The sequence below is a fragment of the Wyeomyia smithii genome, chromosome 3 (assembly GCF_029784165.1).
Source record: "Wyeomyia smithii strain HCP4-BCI-WySm-NY-G18 chromosome 3, ASM2978416v1, whole genome shotgun sequence".
Classification (NCBI taxonomy): domain Eukaryota; kingdom Metazoa; phylum Arthropoda; class Insecta; order Diptera; family Culicidae; genus Wyeomyia; species Wyeomyia smithii.
Window position 1 is genome coordinate 277,916,907 of NC_073696.1, and position 14,476 is coordinate 277,931,382.

At 38.7% G+C, this 14,476-nt stretch overlaps 3 protein-coding genes across 4 annotated transcripts; 1 reads left to right on the forward strand and 2 right to left on the reverse strand.

The window, feature by feature from the left end:
• Positions 1-3,047: 3,047 nt before the first annotated feature.
• Positions 3,048-7,979, forward strand: LOC129731124 (uncharacterized). The gene is made up of 4 exons (XM_055690894.1): positions 3,048-3,473; positions 3,536-4,422; positions 4,784-6,942; positions 7,578-7,979. The coding sequence occupies exons 1-4, from the start codon at positions 3,377-3,379 to the stop codon at positions 7,660-7,662; spliced, it is 3,228 nt and encodes a 1,075-aa protein (XP_055546869.1). The 5' UTR covers positions 3,048-3,376; the 3' UTR covers positions 7,663-7,979.
• LOC129731125 (MAPK/MAK/MRK overlapping kinase-like) lies at positions 7,941-9,640 on the reverse strand. 2 transcript variants are annotated; one of them, XM_055690896.1, is made up of 6 exons: positions 9,602-9,640; positions 9,344-9,548; positions 9,034-9,256; positions 8,515-8,966; positions 8,349-8,454; positions 7,941-8,294 (listed from the first exon to the last, which is right to left on the reverse strand). In XM_055690896.1, the coding sequence occupies exons 1-6, from the start codon at positions 9,621-9,623 to the stop codon at positions 8,064-8,066; spliced, it is 1,239 nt and encodes a 412-aa protein (XP_055546871.1). In that variant the 5' UTR covers positions 9,624-9,640; the 3' UTR covers positions 7,941-8,063. The 2 variants fall into 2 exon arrangements, with proteins under 2 accessions (XP_055546871.1, XP_055546872.1); XM_055690897.1 differs by lacking the exon at positions 9,602-9,640 and having other exon boundaries at positions 9,367-9,481.
• Positions 9,641-9,725: 85 nt separating this feature from the next.
• LOC129731126 (uncharacterized) lies at positions 9,726-10,738 on the reverse strand. The gene is made up of 2 exons (XM_055690898.1): positions 10,584-10,738; positions 9,726-10,494 (listed from the first exon to the last, which is right to left on the reverse strand). Exon 2 carries the CDS (start codon positions 10,418-10,420, stop codon positions 9,869-9,871), a length of 552 nt encoding a protein of 183 aa, XP_055546873.1. The 5' UTR covers positions 10,421-10,494; positions 10,584-10,738; the 3' UTR covers positions 9,726-9,868.
• Positions 10,739-14,476: the final 3,738 nt, after the last annotated feature.

Genomic DNA, 14,476 nt, shown 5'->3' on the forward strand with positions numbered 1-14,476 from the left:
GGCTGTCAAACTCCATACATTTTCCATCTACCACTCATTGATTCTGGTACCAGTGTTTCTGGTACCCACTTTTTGGTTGGTTTGCCCTAAAACAAGTGAAATAGAGTAAACGTCCCATTTTGTCGGTAGACTTATTCTCGAGTAAATGTCGTTTTAGATGGAAAAAAATAAGAGCTCAACATTTGTTTTCAGTACAATGTGCACTTCCAATGAATAGATAAGTTTTGTAAGCATTTGAAATGAAATATTACCGCCGTGATGAATTTATAATTGGTAGGCAAAATGTTGACGTTTATAGGCCCCTGGGTCAACCCGAACGAAGGCTGCAAAAATTACCAGCAAACTGAAAAATGTCGAGCGAAAAAAGGTCGCCTTTCTGCCCTTTGCGTATGTTTTCACTTATTTTTCAATATCTTCCCTTGTCTTCGCAAATGAGAATGTCTTCACAGCTGGTTAAATTTCTTCAACTTAAACATAATTTGCCTTCCAAACTGGCATCGCTGCTAACAGCTGATGTTTCTGGTCGTGTTGCAACTTTCAGTTTAGCGAGTTTACACGCTCGTTAAATTTAACTCTAAATTGGTTAAAAAGTACTCACTTTTGTATTTTGATTCAAAATGTCAAAATATGAGTAACATTAATTAACGAAACTGAGTAACTTTCATTCAGTTTTTGTATTTTTTGTTTAACTCACTTTTGGCTAACTGTATTTAATATCAGTTTGCTTTCAACAAAAGCTAGGCATTTAACAGTTTCCTGTTTGTTTCGCTCATTCGTACATGGATTTAGTTTTAAAAGTACTGAAACAAACATTATAATATTATATATGAGAAACAAGTCAAATAAATGTGTGCTGCAGAAAAGAGGGAACGAAACGCGAAGAATAAGTGCATAAATACATCGGACACGTTCGCTTGTTCGAATAACTTTTGTGAAAAACACATTGTTTTTGTAACATATTGATCAAGCTATTTCAGTGGTCAGATCCGTATTCTTGAATCATGAATGAGACGGTAATGCTTATTCTTCTTGTAACACTAGTTGATTCCTATATAGCTGGAAGTTAGGGATACCATCTGGTCGAAGTTAGAAATCAGGACACCTTTTCTGGGCACAAATTTGACTAAGTCATTCTATTCTTCGAAGTATGAGCAAATATAACACGTAATATTTGATTTACTCAGTATTTTTTTACGCGGGGATACGTACCTCGTGGAAAAAACGCGTTAATAAAGAAATCCGCGTATAAAAACGCGTAATTTGAATATACTTCGATTTAAAAATCCGCGTGAAAAAACCGTTAATTCGAAAATCCATGTAGAAAAATACCTAGTAAAGAATCTGAGTGTATCTATGACGATCCACTTTCATCGAACCACTTTGAATTATTACGCATTAGTAGAAACTTTAAAAATTCAACACACGTAAACTGTTTTAACTTAAACTTAACAAATGCCAGATGCTTAATGGTAACGGTCAACACGTGAGAGATTCTTTTTATTACTCTAGTGAGATTCAACCAATGAAAAATTTCGATCGCAGTGAGCGTAGTGACATGAAATCGAAAACACTTATTGAGCAATTCTGAAAAAAACTGCTTATTGCCACACAACAAAGTCAAATATCTCAAGAAAATTAGAGGTGACATTGCGCATTTCGTTTCGAGTAACTCGAACAAAACTAAATGATCTCTGGTGGGCGTTATGTTTCATTTTTCGTATTTTTTTCGACTTTGCGGGTTAGATGAGCCCAAGGACAAATGACAATGACAGCTCCTTTTGAGCTTAAAGCAAAACTGGCAGTATGTGACGTACTCGAAAATCGCTAGAATCGAGCTGCACAATGTCACCCCAGGACAAATGCTAAAATATAAAAAATAAATCAAGACGCCCAAATAGGACTTCAAAATCAGGACATGTCCTGCTAAATCAGGACGGATGGGATCCCTACTGGAAGTATACCGTTAATCGTGATGCTGTCGGAGGAAAAACTGAAAAATGTGTCCATGTTTAGTTCTAGGTTGTTGGCGGGAACGGCCCTTACAGTCATAATACCAAAGGGAATTCGTTCATTGTACGATGGAAGCAATCTTGAAGTTGAATACGTGGGCACCTCCCTTACACCGGACAATAAACACAGCGCTGAGAGCATTTATCCACAATTGGGCTCTCTCTAGTGCTGGGCTTTATCTCCATGATGTTTGTCGATCAGATGTCATCGCGGCGCAAGGAAGGATGATGCGTAAATTAACAGACACAAACTGTTAAATTACAGTTCCCGCACAACTGTTAACAGAATTGGGTCCTAAAGCTATACCAGTTTTTATATATAATTTGAAAAAGCCGCGTTTTCTGAGCAAAACATGATTTTTAAAAAACGTTTATCGTTTTCCTTCGATTTTTAAACGAAGAATAAAAAAACTGCTCGAAAGGTCTTAGATGACGTTTCGCCCATGTACGGTATATGAGAGAACTGTCATTTAAGGCATTTCGAGCAGATTTTTATCCTTCATTTAAAAATCAACGGAAAATGATAAACATTTATTAAAAATCACGTTTTGCTCAGAAAATTACACTCTTCCAGCTGATATATTAAAATCAGAAAACCGTTTAAAACTTTAGGACCCCATTGTAGATTTCTTACGCAAAGCGCGAATAAAATATCAATAATTAGGTAACTTGATGAAAAATAAATCTATAGCATTTTAACGTTTTTTGTTATGTTGTTTTAAAATTTTAGGTTCCGAAATTCTTATTGTTTTCTTTTGCGTAGGAACAAATCAAATTAACGAAACTGAGTAACAGTTACTCAGTTTTGCTAATTCATGCTGTATTTGGAATGAGTAAGTAGTACTCAGTTTTTGACATTTATCCATGCTACTAAAAAATGAGCAACTACATGGTTACTCTTTTTAGGGTAGATCCACTTTCAAAACGTAATAGAGTTAAAATTTACTCAATTTACAGTAAAAACGGCCAAGCGTGTATGAGAGGTATGCAAAAAGTCAAATTTGATATTTATCATCTAATCTGGCAGCTCTTCTAGTGTATTCGTGTTGACGTTTTGACAACTCGCCGTTTCTTAAACAGACAGCAGTTAATTGTTTATATTCTTTATATTCGCGTTTCCAGTCAATCCATATTACCATATTAACAGTTTTATACTTTCATCTTACGCAACGGCAAACAGTTTACGCAAAATTTTTAAAAGAATTAATTGCCGAAAATCCGTTCTCTGTTTACTAATGTGAGAAGTTGTCTAGGCAGTGAATGTGAAATCTTTAACCTTGAAGATTTTTTTTTTGTTCCATTTGATTGTTAATTGATAACAAATCGACGTCATAAGTGTTCTTCTCAGCAGACTGCTGACTGCAAATATGTTAGGCGACGAGGTGTTGGCTCAGTTGACGGAGATGTTCGGCGAGTACATTGACCAGAATCGGATACAAAAAGCGGTCCAACAATACAACGATCGTAAGAGGCTATTTGATCATGGTTTGATTTGTTTTCACGTCGTATTAATTTTTATGTGACAGTCGAAGCTTGCATTGAAGCATTGCTTACGGATCAGGAAGAATTGGATCTAAAGCCTGCCCAAACAGAGACCTCACGGCCACAGGATTGGTATCCTTCAAACGCTATAGAACAAATATCAACTGGAGCTATCAAAAAAGTTGTTCCTCAGCCGTCAAACCCCGCTGATGATGAAACGATAAGTTTTGCAACTTATCTTCAGAAGGGAAATCAAAGTTTTGGATTCGGGACACCTCAGCCACAGCGACCAACATCAAATAATACTAACCGCCGAACGGATCACTTCCCTGCCAAATTCGCATCGATAATTGATTCTATTAACAAAGGCTATCGGGTGATGGTTCTATTGCGTGGTGCCCCTGGTTCAGGCAAATCTTATCTCTCACGAGCACTTATCGATAAAACCATTGGTAACAAAGATTATAGAAACCATATCTTCAGTACGGATAATTTTTTTATGGTTAATGGGTTATACAAATATCAAGTGGATCGCCTGGAGGAAGCCCATCGCTTCAATCAAAATAATGTTCGCGCGAAAGCCCGGGATGGTTGGAGTCCAATTGTGGTGGACAATACTAATATTAGATTGTGGGAGATGCACGCCTACGTTCAGATAGCTGCTGAACACGGTTACATGCTGGAGGTACTGGAACCAGTTACGCACTGGCGTTATAATCCCAAGGGCCTGGCAGCGCGCAATACCCATGGCGTCCCGGAGCAGAAGATCCGCAACATTCTTGGTAACTATGAGAAGTTGTCGAACACTGAAGAACTGTACAGACAGTGTAATTTGGAACGCGCCTTACATCTACCTCCGAAGATGAGACATTTTCCTATAGTCCAAACTGATTTGCTTGAACAAACTGACGGGAATCGAAATTCGCCCCAGGTGAGTAAAGTTAAGGGTTATTTTTTATGAGGAACTAAACCATTAATATTTCATCTCGTTCTAAATGTATATTCATTTGTTTGCTTCCAATTGCCACGGCTAAGTGAACTTGAAAGGGGAAGTTTTTGTTTGTTTTTTTTTTTATTTTTTTTATTTTTTTAGTTCGTGAACAAACCTCGTCGTGGGGGACTAATCGCAACAAAAAATCATCTGAATTTGGATGATCAAGCAACGATTCAAATGTTTAATAAAGTTAAAACTTAATAAATATGTACTATTTGTTTATTGCCATGAAAATGCAGCCCAATATTCGCTTAATAAACGCCAGTAATTACGTACTAAAATATAACATCTATTTTAGGAAAATTCATCAAATGCGGCACAGCCAGATTCAAATGCAAAAGATTGGTTTAGCACAGATTGGGAAGAATCAAGAGATGGCTCAGCGTTCGCACAGCAAACTAGTAGTCAGTCGGTCCTGCACACGGACATTCCCGTTCCGAAACCGCCTCGTCAGACGCCGAAGCACATGTATGCATCAACCACGACTATCAACGATAACGGTTCGTGTGATGCCCTGCTTGTACAATCCGAAGCCGGAGAAGAAACCCAGTGGTGTTGGCCATCAGAAAACTGTTGGAAACCGGATATCGAAGATTCCTCTAGTTCAAACACCGAAAATCGAAACGTAACAACAAACGGTGCAAGTTCACCTGTGACACCAAGAAAGAAGCGAGCACCGCCCACTCCAGATCAGGCGTCTTTTCTGCTCTCGAACGTATCAATTCCCGTCGAATGGCGAACTCCTGATGGTTCTACCGGAGCAACCCCACAGAAGCGCAGTGAGCGAAAAAAATTCGATCAAAAAAGAATAGCGTTAGTTCGACATAGGCGTGGTTGCCAGAATGAGAACACAAGTTTTTCAGAAATTTGTAACCTATATCCACAGATTCCTGCTCAATTGTTATGGGATTTGTTTGAGAAATGCAACGGCGACGGCGATTGGACAGCAAATCTGCTACTGGAGGAGCAAAAAATGTACGAATTCGAAAGTGAACAGGGGGAAACAGCAAATCCGGCATTATTGGAAGCCAATCATTTTGATTGTGATTGTAATGAGCCCCTAGCCACCCAGGTGTCTTCTAGTAATAATGCCACTGATCGGTCAATGATCAGTTCCAGCTCTCCACGAAATACAATAAGGAAGAAAGACAGAGTTCTAACAGAAGACCTACAACAGACAAAAAAGCAATTAGAATCGTTTATAGTGCTCGGGAAGGAACATTACTCCGATCACATCCAACAGATTCGAGCCGCGAAAGGAATCATTAGTAAAGAGGAAATCACTCGGCTCTTGACAGAACCCGAACGAGCGGCTGTAGTGGAAGCAAATAAATCCGATCCAGAAGTTCTGGAAGTTACCTTAGGAATAGATCTGATAAAACAGCTGCACGAGGTATTCCGGCAGAAATATTCTTCCAAATCATTCGATATAGAAGAAATAACTTTGGAACAGACAATGGTCTTCATGGCTACAGAAGTGGCGGAACATTTGTACAATTCTTTCTTAGATTCTGTGTACAGTAGAAGAGAGGAGAAAAAACTTCTTGAATTCAAAAAAGACGCTCAGGTCGCAAGACAGCTGGAAGCCAAGCAAAAATATCCTGCCTTATTCAATGAAAGGCTAGAAAATTCGGATTCCGCCAATCTGAACGACATTATCGAAATGGAATACGCTTTATCGGCTTACCGAAATGAAGTGAACGATTGGATAAAACAGGTCCCACAAGACCTAGCTTCACAGATGACTCGCCAAAAGCTACAGGAAATGTTCCCCTTGGTCGAGCAAAGTGTTCTGACGGAAATCCTTCACGCGCACGATAACAAATTTCACGATACGGTAAAGGTGCTCAATAATTCAATTCCCGAGCACCTTCGCAATCAAATTGCCCATGAGCGGAAAGCACTGTTACAGCATGCCGAAATTGAAAAACAAAAACCTACGGCATCTCATCCCTTGCCATCATCCTGTCCAATAATTGTCGAGCAAGACCAAAGCGGGCGAATCACTGGGGAAGATGCCATCAACTTGCACTTAAAAACAGCTGAAGAGTGTCGTAATCTAGCGCAGCACCACCAGGAACTGAAAAACGAGTGCCACGAGAAAGCGCGCAGCGCAATTCAACGTGGCATGGCCGGTGTAGCCGAGTACTATGCACAAATTGCACGACTTCATCGTACCAAAATTGATATGTTCAACAGCAAGGCGTCGAACGCGATTATGGAGGTGCATAAATTGACACTGAACAACGAAGACGTACTGGATCTGCACTATCTACACTCGGAAGAAGCGCTACGCTGTTTGGAAATCTTTCTGGCGGAACAGGCTAGCCGATTAAGGAACCGTCAGCAACAGTACAAGGAACTGTTCATCATCACTGGCCGGGGGTTGCACTCGGCCGATGGGATTCCAATCATCAAGCACCGGGTAAAAGCGATGCTGCGAGATTTATCATTGAGGTAATTTTTTTTGTCGTTTTTGCTGTTCATAATAGTTTTAGAATGCTTAATATTTGTGGAGTATTTTATTGAAAACAAACCAACTTCATAGGCTGTTTGCTTCTTTTTTGTGATTTGTTAATTATTTTGCTCTGTTCAGGTTTCACAATAACATTTAAACGGCCGTAACATGATGTTGTCTTAATGTAGAGAACCTCGTAGTCTCAAAGTTACAGAGTTCGCTTGGTCATGAGTTTGAATCATAGATAAATCACAGACCGTTCGATGTCAGAGAAACTTTAACGCATGAGTTGATTCTCAAGCTCCCTCTCGTTCTCATACTCACGCTAAATTACAGAAAAAAGCCACAAAAATGCATGAATAACTTCTCCAGGCATACAGCCAGGCAGTAAAGAAGAGCAGTAGAATCTATATATAAGCGTGACAGAAGAGGTAAATGAATAATATCCGTCACACACTTCACGGTGACATAGTAACCTTTTTTTGCATTTAGGGCGTTAAGGCTAATGTTGAAACGCTCCTTGCGGAACCGAATCGATTATTACCCATAACATTGTTACATTTAAACTACCATTTCTCGCTAACCAAGCAAAGTTGGTAATATATCATTTCTAATGATGTTTTTCGTCTTTCAGATGTGTGGAAATTAATCCCGGATTTTTGAAGATCAAACTGTACAACAATGAGATGTTGGAACGTCTTATGCACTCTCAGTGCTAGTAGTATTGCCATTAAACCGACCGTCCAAGTTGCGACCATTAAAAACAGTAAGTTAAATTTTTATGACCTCACAAAAATGGAATCGCTCTATTCGGCTTTCCGAGTTTCAATTTAAAATACCTGACGCTCTTCATGAAGCAGTACCTGATTTCTGATCCGACCATATCTGATTGGATTTTTCACTAATCATTTACTTAGCTTTCGTGATGAAACATTTCGTTCTGTATATAATGTAGAATTTATTAGTAGTTTCCAAACAAGAAAAAAACAGTCGTAAAAATAAAGTCTGTTGAGTTTTACAGTTGAAAAAACAACAATAGATGTAGAAGATATGTGCCTATAAAAATATAAATTTATCGCTTGTCAAGATGAAAAGAAATTGTCCTCTCGCCGATTCGCTGTCATAGCCTGGAGCTGAGAATTTGCTGTCCTAGGCGGTTCTTTCCCGGACCTGGGTTCATACCCCACATTCTTTCTAGATTCTTGTTCTTTATCATTTCTACCGTTAGTGAACCCTTCTTACTGCATGAAACATCGGTTGCCGAACGGACGCTGCTGTCGGTTACTCGGGTCATGACGCTACTGCAGGTGCTCTGTCTTGCTCGATCAAGCGATTCCGTACTGCCAATAGACTTAGGTTTGATGAATTAAACGCTGTGGCATGGATACGACTACTTTGCACTTACCCCTTTCATAATTTTTCTTTGGGAACTCGTTCTCTTATAGAAACCACCGTCTACGATGTCCAAACTTTGCAAGGAGGACGATAGGCGGGAGTTTTTCTTAGTTTTGCTACAATGAGGACATCAAGTCCGGTATTGGTCGTGAAACGAATTGTGTAAGTTTACATACCTCAAATCTTCAAAGTACGGATGCTGCACTAATCTAGCGGCACTTATTCTCACATCAGGTGCGTATGAAAGCATTCGGGTCATTACGTCAATCCCATAGTGACTGAGCAGCGGAATGTGACTTCTTAAGTCCAGAGGTTTCCGTCTCGGAAATTCGAAGTTCAACTGATTTCGATGCCGAAATTTGGCTAAAAGAGCCGCGGATGGTGAACCAACCACCTCATGAATGCGATCCAGCTGGTCCAATTCGTTTTCGCCTGGGAAAAGCGGATTAAGGGTAAGCATCTCGTAGAAACAGCAACCGGTAGCCCAAATGTCCATCTTGGGCCCATAGTAACCGGATGTTAGAAGACATTCCGGCGAACGATACCAGCGAGTAGAAACGTACGCGGAATAGGGGGGCTGTTGGTTGACGCTGCAAATCGAACCAAAATCTGCGAGTTGAACCAATTCCTTGGAAAACAAAAGTGGGATATTTTTACTAAACGCTAATCAATTACCAAATAGGCAATAATCTTACACTTTCTTTCAATTTGTTTGGTATTTTGATAAGAATATTTTCCGGTTTGATGTCCCTATGAAAGATACCGTTTCGATGCAAATGGAGAAGTCCGCAAACTATCTGGTACAGAAACCGGCGAACTCTTTTCTCCGACAGACAGCGTTTACGATTCTTAATATAATCATACATACTCATGTCCATCAGTTCCATCACTAGGGTAAGGTGGCCATTCGATTCGTCACTGGAAGTTGATTTAATTACGAAATAATTAGGGGGAATGGTTTCAATATTTAAAAATTATGTCAAATAGTCAGTTGTCATATCTTACTGTAAAATATCAACGAAGCTGACCACATTAGGGTGAAATTCCAACAACTTCAAAACCTGAATTTCAGCACATTGCAGTGCTTCCGCCTTATCCAGGTACAATTTTAGTAGTTTCTTCGCTGCATAGAACAACCCAGTTCGTTTGTGCTTCACCCGATAGACCTCCGAAAATGAACCTTCACCGATCTTATCTAGTATCTTGTAATCTAAATCACAAAACGAAATAATACTTGTGGGTTCCTTAAAAACCGCTACTTACCAATCAATTCAAACTCCGGCATTTTGCCGAAGAATTCAATAGGACTGTCACAGTAGAGACAACATTCACATAGTAGGCTGAAGAACAAAAATATTTCTTTTGCAAACACCAAATGCAAATCTCGTTTCAAAATGGTTTCGAATTTTGGCAAATTCGGAATAAATTTCTCTTTATTAAAAATAATCACGCCCAACAATAACTTATCGGACAGAGCACTTACAAACTAAAAGGGATAATCGACCTATCTATCTATTCTACCCGGAATAATCAATCTAGCGACAGCCGACGCTTGCCGTCGAACTGTTTGTTATTCGTTCCCCTAACACTTGACTGGGAAGATGGTACCTTCTCGGTCGTACAGTTGCCGTCTGCCATTAGGCCACGATTGCGGAATGAGTGTCGCAGCAGATTTCGATTCGTACGCGACTCAAACTCCCGACTCGGTGGTGTCTCCAGGAATTTGTCTTCGAAAATCGTCTCAAGATTGCGTGTCCGAACATCGGGCGGCGGTGTTAATCCAATGCGAGCGTGAACCTCCTCTAACGTAACGTAATCCTTTTCCACCGAAGGTGGCTGCTGCTGGAGGCCGGAACTGTCAACAGGTGTACTGCAAGGAGTGGAATGTTTCGAACGCGGTGGTGATGTGTTCATATCAATTGGAGACAGAGATCTGCCCGAGGGTGATAAAGATTGTGTGGAGAAAGCGGGTAGCTCATCTACCAGTTTCCGATTTAAGCACTCGTTTTCCTCGTCACTGGAGCAGCAGTAGGGTGACAAGTAACCTTCTTCCTCGGAGGAAGAATCAAGGTGAGGATCCATTTGTTTTAATGGTTGATGCTAGTTGATGTCAGCATCTGCAGACTTATGTTTAGTTAAATTAGGCCAGCCTATTTCTGGGAAATATAGAAAACGAAGAACGAAAATAACAATTAGAACAGGTAGTTTAAAAGAGGAAAACTTCTTCGGAAATATCAGTACGAACCTTATGCATTCTCATACTTTTTTTTAGTGATCGGTATCGGCATCCAGGTAAACAAAATTGGCATGCTTTTGTTGATTTCGTTTTGATCACGCATACCATGGCAGAAACCGAGCAGGTCAAAAAATGACGCAACGACTTCTCTATCCACCTTGTGCAATTCCAAGCCGACTGCTGCCTGTTCCCATCTTTTAAAGTTTGCTTCGAAACAGGCCTATGAAAAACGCCATCTTTTTATGACCGAAAAATAACAAGCAACATTATAGAGATAAGTGACTTTTCACCTACGCACACTAGAAAACGTGTAAACCCGTGTAAAGTTGCTTTTGCTTCCTCCAAACTGTAAATCATCGCATCTCGTTGCTTCGACTTTTATCCCCTTTTAACTTTTTTGGTGGATTATGTTCAGCAGCTTCTTCCGATTTCTGATCACTAATGAAGAAATTCATTCAGAAACAAGTTTTAAAACACATAATCAGTGTTCAACTGAATATTTGTCCAGCTGCTAAAAACATAGCATTGTAAACAAAACAGCTACTTGTAAATATTTTCCACAACTAGTGGCACTAACACATTCGTACGTGAAAAGGTCTATGGAACCACGGTGAGTTCGCAATGGAAATGGAGCCAAAAAAATGTCACATACAACCCAGTGCAAAAGCATAGGCGCGTCTAAGGCCTGCATCGAAAAGACCGCTGGCGTCTCCATAATAAAATACAAAAAAAAGTAACAACTGACCAGATGTTGTGTTGGTAGCAATGATGAATGATAATTATATTACGAATTTCCCATCACTTTAAATTACCCCGCAATACACGATTATCACAGTCAAATCTCGCACACGATTCCGCAATTATAGGCAATAGGTATCGATACTAGCAATATCGAAACATTGAACAGAAATATATCAGTATATTAACAAATATACTTCGAAAGGCAATTCACGGGTGACGTTTCAATGCTTGTGTACGTTTGTTATTGTTGTTGTTTTTCAAAAACCAAACATGACCGAACACGAAATCTGGAGAAGTGGTATTTCATTGTTGTGTGAAGGATTCCCACTCGCAATACTGGAGCAACGGATCGGACAACGTTTCACGCTTTTCGATCCGGATTGCATCCAAGTGGTGTCCAAGTTGCAGTCGTTCGAGCATACTAGAGCTGTCAAAAGCTGAAATCAGCTGATCGCAACTGTCTCGTGGATTGCCTTGTGATATGATTGCTACACTGGTATAGTGAAAAGAAATCACTACATAAATGCTCAGTGTTTGATACCAGTATATATCAAATTCAAATAGTATGCTTGAAACCGTTAAGCCTGTATTACACTCTTTGACCAAGCGTCAAATATTTGGCACTTTTTGACAGATAAAAATTTGGTCAAAGATAATTGTTTGTCACTCTCCAATTTCAACATAAGGCAAACAACAACCATGATGTCAAACAAATTTGACCATTATGTCAGAAGGTCAAATATTTGACCATTAGACAAAGAGTGTATTACAGGCTTTAGTATCGTTAGTATCGATACTATGACAATAGACGTTTCCCGTCGGACCTTACCCGCATAATCAATAACCATAAACGGATGATAGCGCTAAAATCAAATTTTTCCATGAGTATTAAATTTACTATTATGTTTTGAAAAGTTGGAAATGCATGAATATTGAGTTTCGAAATTTACGTTCTTCCAGCACTGCGAAATGATACTCACTCCATCTTTTTGGCAACATTGTCATTTTTTATATGTTCTTGGCAGAGTCTATGTTTATAATAAGAGTCCCGCAAAGATGAAACCAAAGGAACCAAATCAGTGTCAAACGAGGGTACCAATCGAGCAATGTAAATAACAAGGTGTATGTTAGGAGTGTATGAAAAGTGTTGTAATTGAGCGTAATGAAGAATATGTGTTTTTCCGAAGTTTTACTTACACATTTTAATCCAACATCCATATGCAAAACACTTTAGAATTATTCATCGTGCAACACCTCATTTTCAAAAGGAAAACACTTCCAATTCTTGTGTTATGACATATAGACATAAAGTGTTTGGATTTTGAATCTCAAATGAATGTCTACCGAACTTCGAATGATTTTTATTCGATTTTAAAATGAAAACAGTTTTACATGGAAATGATTGCATATAATGCAACCTTTGCTTTATTTATAAGATTTAAAATTTAAATTTACTACAATAAATCATCACCAAATATAAATTTTTTTTCTCTGTAGAAGAAGCCTGTTCAGCAAACAAAAAATTTAATTATTTTAATTTAATTAATTGAGGTTTTAGTAAACAAATACTTGCCTCTAGCGTAAAGATGTATTCATCAGAATCTCTGTGATCTTGTGCTGGAAAGACGAAATAAGATTAGAATTCGATTCTTTCACGTGATACAAATCACTTACCTTGCAAAAATTTACAGATGTAGTCTGGAAAATCGTCGAACTTCTAAGCCGTATGACACTCGCTGACTTTTCATCTGTCGCCATTTTTCTTCTTTTCAGCACAAACGGCACTTCATTTGACATATAAAAACAAAACAAATCAACTGAAAGTGTTTCGCACATGATAATCACTGTGATGAAACAGTGGGGCAGATTCAAGTGTAATTCACTTCAAAGGGATGTTGGAATCATACGTAAATAAAGTGCGGCTCATGGATGTAAGTTGATGTGTGTGACAACTTGAAACGAACGTGACAAATTATTGAATTCGATGAAAAAAATTCTACATATAACAATGCAGAGTCATTTTCATATCCAATTGATGAAACACTTGGATGGAGCGTGCGCAGTTTTTTCAGTGTACACGTTTGACAGTAGCCAACATATCGGGGCTTTATTTAAAAATAGAGCCCGAGGCAGGCGCCCAGCAAAACTTCTATATACTTTTCACTTTAGTCGGGAATACTCTTCACTCATTCAACATAGAAAGAGATAGCATGTTGCCATTCCCCTGTTGGTACTGGATTCAGCGTTGCCAACCCTCCAGTTTTTCCTGGATATCTCCTACTAATTTTGGGCACGCCAGCGAAACAGCTAAAGGTTGAATATCTCCAGTTTCTAAAAAAATGTTCCAGTTCTATCCAGCTTTCTATTTGTCACCTTATTTATTGAATTCATGCCCCTTAAATGTATGTGAAAAATGTGTCTTTTCAATATTTCGTGTATTCATGCCCTTCAGCTTTCTGGTTTAAATCGAATTCCAGTCGCATCTTTAAAATTTCGAGTAGGCCAGACTGTATGTCTAGTGACTATAATCTCCATCGATAAAATATCAAAATAGCAATGTGAGCGCTGGCGGATATGAAGCACTGACTTCAAGCCAAAAACGATAAACTTCAACAACAAAATAGCAATGCATTGTCTCTTTCGCCATTTGTGTTCACAAGAAATAATACGGTGCAACATATGGATATATTTTGTTATTAACATAACATTCTTGAACCGATATCGGGTGGAAATTGAAAATCAAACAAATTTCTGTACAAGCTTCAAATTTTTATATCCAGTTTACTCCAGTTTTTTATTTTAAATTCTTCCAGTTTTTCTTGAGAAAAGGTTGGCATCGTTGACTGGAATTGTTCTTTTTACTATGAATAAAATTCTTCACGTAAATTCGAACCTGATAAATTTTTATCGGGATAGTTTCTAAAACGCAATAAAGTATGATGCGGAAATCTCGCTAAACATGTGAAAAGGGCCCATGTGCCATATGTAAACAAGCCACAATTTCACGTTTTTTGACGAATACAAGCTATATCTGCCCATACAAATAAGATTTGTTGATTGAAAACAACTTCTTTTATCAACAAATCTTATTTGTAGGGATAGATTACGCTTGTATTAATCACTAAATGAGAAAATTTGGCTTGTTTACAAATGGCACATGG